Source organism: Onthophagus taurus, chromosome 7 (assembly GCF_036711975.1).
Source record: "Onthophagus taurus isolate NC chromosome 7, IU_Otau_3.0, whole genome shotgun sequence".
Classification (NCBI taxonomy): Eukaryota; Metazoa; Arthropoda; class Insecta; order Coleoptera; family Scarabaeidae; genus Onthophagus; species Onthophagus taurus.
Window position 1 is genome coordinate 26,472,232 of NC_091972.1, and position 8,343 is coordinate 26,480,574.

Genomic DNA, 8,343 nt, shown 5'->3' on the forward strand with positions numbered 1-8,343 from the left:
TGTTGGAGATAAAAATCAAAATGTGCCCAAAACGTTATATTATGACGTTATACGACGTTTTGAGCCATATTTGAACTTTCTATCACTTTTGGTTCCGATAATTCTGTGGACCATATATGTGATATTCAGGTGACAAATGTCACATTGGAGCACGTTGGAGATAAAAAACAAAATGTGCCCAAAACGTTATATTATGACGATATACGCCGTTTTGACCAAGTTTGAACTTTCTGTCACTTTTGGTTCCGATAATTCTGTCGGCCATATATGTGATATTCAGGTGGCAAATGTCATATTGGAGCATGTTGGAGATAAAAAACAAAATGTGCCCAAAACGTTATATTATGACGTTATACGACGTTTTGAGCCATGTTTGAACTTTCTATCACTTTTGGTTCCGATAATTCTGTGGACTATATATGTGATATTCAGGTGACAAATGTCACATTGGAGCAACTTGGAGATAAAAATCAAAATGTGCCCAAAACGTGATATTATGACGTTATACGCCATTTTAAGCCATGTTTGAACTGTCTATCACTTTTGGTTCCGATAATTCTGTGGACCATATATGTGATATTCAGGTGACAAATGTCACATTGGTGCACGTTGGAGATAAAAAACAGAATGTGCCCAAAACGTTATATTATGACGTTATACGACGTTTTGAGCCATGTTTGAACTTTCTATCACTTTTGGTTCCGATAATTCTGTGGACCATATATCTGATATTCAGGTGACAAATGTTACATTGGAGCACGTTGGAGATAAAAAACAAAATGTGCCCAAAACGTTATATTATGACGTTATACGACGTTTTGAGCCATGTTTGAACTTTCTATCACTTTTGGTTCCGATAATTCTGTGGACTATATATGTAATATTCAGGTGACAAATGTCCCATTTGAGCACGTTGGAGATAAAAATCAAAATGTGCCCAAAACGTTATATTATGACGTTACACGACGCTTTGAGCCATGTTTGAACTTTCTATCACTTTTGGTTCCGATAATTCTGTGGACTATATACGTGATATTCAGGTGACAAATGTCACATTGGAGCAAGTTGGAGATAAAAATCAAAATGTGCCCAAAACGTGATATTATGACGTTATACGCCGTCTTGAGCCATGTTTGAACTTTCTATCACTTTTGGTTCCGATAATTCTGTCGACCATATATGTGATATTCAGATGGTAAATGTTATATTGGAGCATGTTGGAGATAAAAATCAAAATGTGCCCAAAACGTTATATTATGACGTTATACGACGTTTTGAGCCATATTTGAACTTTCTATCACTTTTGGTTCCGATAATTCTGTGGACCATATATGTGATATTCAGGTGACAAATGTCACATTGGAGCACGTTGGAGATAAAAAACAAAATGTGCCCAAAACGTTATATTATGACGATATACGCCGTTTTGACCAAGTTTGAACTTTCTGTCACTTTTGGTTCCGATAATTCTGTCGGCCATATATGTGATATTCAGGTGGCAAATGTCATATTGGAGCATGTTGGAAATAAAAAACAAAATGTGCCCAAAACGTTATATTATGACGTTATACGACGTTTTGAGCCATGTTTGAACTTTCTATCACTTTTGGTTCCGATAATTCTGTGGACTATATATGTGATATTCAGGTGACAAATGTCACATTGGAGCAAGTTGGAGATAAAAATCAAAATGTGCCCAAAACGTGATATTATGACGTTATACGCCATTTTAAGCCATGTTTGAACTGTCTATCACTTTTGGTTCCGATAATTCTGTGGACCATATATGTGATATTCAGGTGACAAATGTCACATTGGTGCACGTTGGAGATAAAAAACAGAATGTGCCCAAAACGTTATATTATGACGTTATACGACGTTTTGAGCCATGTTTGAACTTTCTATCACTTTTGGTTCCGATAATTCTGTGGACCATATATCTGATATTCAGGTGACAAATGTTACATTGGAGCACGTTGGAGATAAAAAACAAAATGTGCCCAAAACGTTATATTATGACGTTATACGACGTTTTGAGCCATGTTTGAACTTTCTATCACTTTTGGTTCCGATAATTCTGTGGACTATATATGTGATATTCAGGTGAGAAATGTCACATTGGAGCACGTTGGAGATACAAATCAAAATGTGCCCAAAACGTTATATTATGACGTTACACGACGCTTTGAGCCATGTTTGAACTTTCTATCACTTTTGGTACCTATAATTCTGTGGACTATATATGTGATATTCAGGTGACAAATGTCACATTGGAACATGTTGGAGATAAAAAACAAAATGTGCCCAAAACGTGATATTGTGACGTTATACGCCGTTTTGAGCCATGTTTGAACTTTCTATCACTTTTAGTTCCGATAATTCTGTGGACCATATATGTGATATTCAGGTGACAAATGTCACATTGGAGCGCGTTGGAGATAAAAACAAAATGTGCCCAAAACGTTATATTATGATGTTATACGACGTTTTGAGCCATGTTTGAACTTTCTATCACTTTTGGTTCCGATAATTCTGTGGACCATATATGTGATATTCAGGTGACAAATGTCACATTGGAGCGCGTTGGAGATAAAAACAAAATGTGCCCAAAACGTTATATTATGATGTTATACGACGTTTTGAGCCATGTTTGAACTTTCTATCACTTTTGGTTCCGATAATTCTGTGGACTATATATGTGATATTCAGGTGACAAATGTCACATTGGAGCACGTTGGAGATAAAAAACAAAATGTGCCCAAAACGTGATATTGTGACGTTATACGCCGTTTTGAGCCATGTTTGAACTTTCTATCACTTTTAGTTCCGATAATTCTGTGGACCATATATGTGATATTCAGGTGACAAATGTCACATTGGAGCGCGTTGGAGATAAAAAACAAAATGTGCCCAAAACGTTATATTATGATGTTATACGACGTTTTGAGCCAAGTTTGAACTTTCTATCACTTTTGGTTCCGATAATTCTGTGGACCATATATCTGATATTCAGGTGACAATTGTTACATTGGAGCACGTTGGAGATAAAAAACAAAATGTGCCCAAAACGTTATATTATGACGTTATACGACGTTTTGAGCCATGTTTGAACTTTCTATCACTTTTGGTTCCGATAATTCTGTGGACTATATATGTGATATTCAGGTGACAAATGTCACATTGGAGCACGTTGGAGATACAAATCAAAATGTGCCCAAAACGTTATATTATGACGTTACACGACGCTTTGAGCCATGTTTGAACTTTCTATCACTTTTGGTACCTATAATTCTGTGGACTATATATGTGATATTCAGGTGACAAATGTCACATTGGAACATGTTGGAGATAAAAAACAAAATGTGCCCAAAACGTGATATTGTGACGTTATACGCCGTTTTGAGCCATGTTTGAACTTTCTATCACTTTTAGTTCCGATAATTCTGTGGACCATATATGTGATATTCAGGTGACAAATGTCACATTGGAGCGCGTTGGAGATAAAAAACAAAATGTGCCCAAAACGTTATATTATGATGTTATACGACGTTTTGAGCCATGTTTGAACTTTCTATCACTTTTGGTTCCGATAATTCCGTGGACCATATACCGAGAGATCAAAAAAGCCGGTCCGCTAAAAACTACTTTCCCAAGCGCTTGATACCAATACTTACTTTCCTCGTCACAGCCTCCTCCCATTTCTACTTGTTTTTAATTTTCAACGTTCTTATTGGTCGACGAGGTGATATCGATTTTTAGTTTGAATGGTTTCGATCAGCTGAGCTGAGTCGTGTTCTTGGTTTTGGCGTTTGGTGTTTTCAATATTTCATTATGAATTTATTGCGGTTTTATTTAATATTATCTGTCTTTATTAAGACAAAAATTCGATTGTGATTTTTCTCTAAGGTAAATAATTATTTTATTTTAAATCGGTTTGGTATAAATTTCGTTGATTTATTTTTAGGTTAAATCATACCGTTCACCTTAGAAGAAGACAAGTTTCAAAGTTTCTTCGCCAATCTTATCTTCGAAATAGAGTAAAAGATCAAAATGGGGTATGAAAATATTCAACAAGTCTTTGTGTAGAAGAATTTAGGGAGACATGCCTGGAAAATGTAGTGAATTACCTTATGTCATGACATTAGGAAAGTTGTCAAAGTGCTTTGTTACAAGAATTCATTGAATAATTACATGATGATGAATTGAAAGAAGGGTTTTTTCAACATGACAATGCAACTGCACGAACAAACAAAAGATTCCTTCATGAATTTCATGATGATTGAGTAATCAGTAGAGGATGTTGGCCACCTCGCTCACCCGATCTAACCCCACTAGATTTCTTTTTATTCGGTCATTTCAAAAATTCTGTCTACAAAAACCGTTTACAGACCATAGAAGAATTGGAAGATGCAATACGACACAATGTTCAACAAATAACTGCAGAGCAACTTGTACAGGTCTTCGATAATATGAAAAGAAGAATCACTTTATGTTTAGAAAAGAATGGTCAAGATTTTGAATTCGTTTTATAATAAATAAAACTTCTAAACCTTTATTTTTATAATAAAATAAAAGATCTTTTTTTGATTTATGAAATAAATTAATTACAAAAGAATAGTTTAAAGGGTTTTCTTTTTATTAATTAATCCTTTTTAATTATTTTCATCATAATTTAAATTTACATCCACCAATCTAACTCCAGAGAGAATTTATTTCGAATTTTCTTTAACGAGAGTAACATTTTTAATTTTGTGCGTGTCAGTTTTTAAGGTTATGTTTACTAAACTAAAAGTTTCCTCCCATTTCCCCACCACTATTAAATCAAGTGGAAGGAGGGTGTGACCGCTGTGACGAGGGCAGTAAGTATTGGTATCACGCGCTTGGGAAAGTAGTTTTTAGCGGACCGGCTTTCTTGATCGCATTGTATGTGATATTCAAGTGACAAATGTCACATTGGAGCACGTTGGAGATAAAAAACAAAATGTGCCCAAAACGTGATTTGGTGACGTTATACGCCGTTGTGAGCCATGTTTGAACTTTCTATCACTTTTGGTTCCGATAATTCTGTGGACCATATATGTGATATTCAGGTGACAAATGTCACATTGGAGCGCGTTGGAGATAAAAAACAAAATGTGCCCAAAACGTGATTTGGTGACGTTAGACGCCGTTTTGAGCCATGTTTGAACTTTCTATAACTTTTGGTTCCGATAATTCTGTGGACCATATATGTGATATTCAGGTGACAAATGTCACATTAGAGCACGTTGGAGATAAAAATCAAAATGTGCCCAAAGTGTGATATTATAACGTTATGCGCCGTTTTGAGCCATGTTTGAACTTCCTGTCACTTTTGGTTCCGATAATTCTGTCGATCATATATGTGATATTCAGGTGACAAATGCCACATTGGAGCACGTTGGAGATAAAAAACAAAATGTGCCCAAACCGTGATATTATGACGTTATACGCCGTTTTGAGCCAAGTTTGAACTTTCTATCACTTTTGGTTCCGATAATTCTGTCGACCATATACGTGATATTCAGGTGACAAATGTCATATTGGAGCATGTTGGAGATAAAAAACAAAATGTGTCCAAAACGTGATTTGGTGACGTTATACGCCGTTTTGAGCCATGCTTGAACTTTCTATCACTTTTGGTTCCGATATTACTGTCGAACATATATGTAATATTCAGGTGGCAAATGTCATATTGGAGCAAGTTGGAGATAAAAAACAAAATGTGCCCAAAAGTGATTTGGTGACGTTATACGCCGTTTTGAGCCATGTTTGAACTTTCTATCTCTTTTGGTTCCGATAACTCTGTCTCTGTATTCCCAAAATTTCATTTTCCTAGCGTTTATGGTTTTTGAGAAAAAGAAATTAAACCAAAATTTTTCGCCATTTATGGAGGGACGTAGCTCCTTAGGGGAGCCAAAGTCGCCCATGGTTCATATATCAAAGTACCCTTAAAATTCACTAAGGAATCACCCCTTGATGTTTGTTGCAGTCATTCAGATACACCCTGTATATTAAGATAAAGCATTATTGTAAAGCATTATGTTGTTTTATACAACAGGTTGCTTTCTGAGGATGCCCTAAGGGCGAAACCGGTAAAAGCTGAAAAATAAAGGATTTTCCATTGTTAAAGTGCAATATTGTTTTTAATTTCGTTGTTATTTTAGTCGGTAAAGAATACGTTACAGAGCGCCCTCTACCGGTTACAGTTAGTGTTTTGTACCGAAATAACTTACTTGAGAATGAAGAACTTTTCGAACTGAATTATAAACACTTACTTGAATTAAACTGAACTTTATTTTACTCTTTGGAGTTAATTAATAACATTTAAGAAATAATGCTAGAGAAGAACATTATGAACGAAGTTTAACACGGCTCAGTTTTACAATACAATACAATGTTCATCTTTTTCTTTTTAACAAAACCCGAAAATTCTTGAACTTGTACACAAAAAAGAAACTCGTCTAGAGAGGGAACACAATACAAGAAAACTGAATATGAATTACAAAATATAAAGACAGAATAAACGAATCGGTTCTGTTAATAAAGATAGACTTAAAATTAACAATAGTAAAACGGACTCCATTATCGTCTTTCTCATGCCAAAAAAACCTCCGTATACCAAATTTAAATAGAATCGGTTAAAATACACGTGTAATATTAAATAAAAATCAATTTAGAAATTTAATTTAAACACCCTGTATCTTTAAAACAAAGCGTTTGTCGACCTATGTTTAAATGAAGTTTTTGTGTTAATTTTAATAGATCTATCAACTGTTAAAGTCCTGCTACAAAAACCTGAAACACCCTGTATATTTTATGTACTTGCTTTTATACCAGTACACAGCGCCACCAAGCGATAATTTCGAAAAACGTTTCAAACAAAAATTATTGCTAATTTAACTTGAATATATTTTAGAACGAAAGATTGGGATGAATATGTCATGTAAACAAATTGTCTAAAATGTACTGTGCTGCGTTTTTGGCGGACACTGTACATTTATATATTCTAATTTTAACATTCTAAATTTACTTTATAACAAAACTAACATTCTGTTGTGTATCGAAATGTTTTGGTTCAGCTTTGTGTTAATATCTTTCTTAATTACTAAAGGATATCTTTTCAGTAAGTCAATTTGAGATGAATGTGATAATAGTATATAACAGATATATGATAATTACAGGCGATTATCGTGAGCGATGTAATAATAACGACGAATGTATTGATCATCGATTAATTTGCAACAACAGCGTGTGCGATTGTGATAAATATCATAAATGGATCGAAAATGAGTGCGTTCAAGTGGTAAATACAAGTTTTATTATGGAAAATGAGATGGATTTGTTGGAAAGGAAAGATTTGGAAATTAGTTAGATATAATGAAAATACACAAAAAAAAAATTATTTTTAATTTATTTCTTTTTTAGTTATTGGAAATTATAATGAAAAACTTTTTAAAATTCAATCACTTGCTGGACTATTTGTAGCTGGTGTGTGTTTCTTAGCTGTGATATTAGTTATGATTTATTGCTGTTATGTTCGAAATCAGTAAGTTTTAACAAAAGCTCTTTAATTTGTTTATTAATGAAAGTCGTATTTTTAGAGATAACAAATTAAAGAGGGCGTTGAAGATTGCAAAATGTAAACACAACAAAAAAGAAGAAATTGTTTAAAGGAAGGAAATGATAAAAAAGGTTATTTATAAATTTAGGCAATAAAAATATCTTATTAATTTAATAGAAAAATCATTTCTTGATTCCTGAAAATAAAGTCAGTATGATTTTTTAAAGTTTAACAAAGATTATCGATTTCTGCTGCAATTAAAATTGAGGTTTTTGATTTTACAAAAAAACTGTCTCATAAAACGTATTACTTCTTATGCATAGAAACAAAGACCAAAATTTAAGCTTTAATTTAATAAAAAAATCATTCCTTAGATCCTAAAAATAACGGTATGATTTTTTAAATTTTAACAAAGATTTTCGATTACTACTACAATTAAACATTGTCATTTTTCTATTTTACAAAAAAACTTTATCATCAAACGTATTACTTATTATGCATAGAAACAAAGACCAAAGTTTAAGCTTTAATTTAATAAAAACATCATTTCTTAGTTCCATAAATAAAGTCGGCATGATTTTTTAAAGTTTGATGAATTTGTTGCTTTTTCAAGTTATTAATCATTCGGGAATCGGAGCTTTTCACAAAAAAACTTTTTCAACGAAAGTTGTAACAAATTTTATTCTTAACAATATTGTTCTCTTGCACTTTTGCTCTTACAATTAGATGCGTCAATATCGAGATAGTTACGAAAATATGAA

The 8,343-nt window shown here is 33.3% G+C and overlaps 1 protein-coding gene and 1 long non-coding RNA gene across 2 annotated transcripts; both read left to right on the forward strand.

Annotated features, from left to right (window-relative positions):
* Window positions 1-3,757: 3,757 nt before the first annotated feature.
* Window positions 3,758-4,617, forward strand: LOC139430569 (uncharacterized). Its single transcript, XR_011640971.1, has 2 exons — window positions 3,758-3,906; window positions 3,965-4,617. It is a non-coding gene; the product is annotated as an uncharacterized lncRNA (long non-coding RNA).
* A 2,432-nt stretch (window positions 4,618-7,049) lies between these two features.
* On the forward strand, window positions 7,050-7,762 carry LOC111420363 (uncharacterized). Its single transcript, XM_023053338.2, has 4 exons — window positions 7,050-7,144; window positions 7,203-7,388; window positions 7,447-7,567; window positions 7,623-7,762. The coding sequence occupies exons 1-4, from the start codon at window positions 7,087-7,089 to the stop codon at window positions 7,690-7,692; spliced, it is 435 nt and encodes a 144-aa protein (XP_022909106.1). The 5' UTR covers window positions 7,050-7,086; the 3' UTR covers window positions 7,693-7,762.
* The last annotated feature ends 581 nt before the right edge of the window (window positions 7,763-8,343 follow it).

Excerpts from the sequence above, each read along its gene's own strand:
- LOC111420363 (XM_023053338.2), top strand. The coding sequence starts at position 7,087 with ATGTTTTGGTTCAGCTTTGTGTTAATATCTTTCTTAATTACTAAAGGA. Across the intron at positions 7,389-7,446 it reads AAGGAAAGATTTGGAAATTA|TTATTGGAAATTATAATGAA; the intron begins GTTAGATATAAT and ends TTTCTTTTTTAG. Across the intron at positions 7,568-7,622 it reads TGCTGTTATGTTCGAAATCA|AGATAACAAATTAAAGAGGG; the intron begins GTAAGTTTTAAC and ends TCGTATTTTTAG.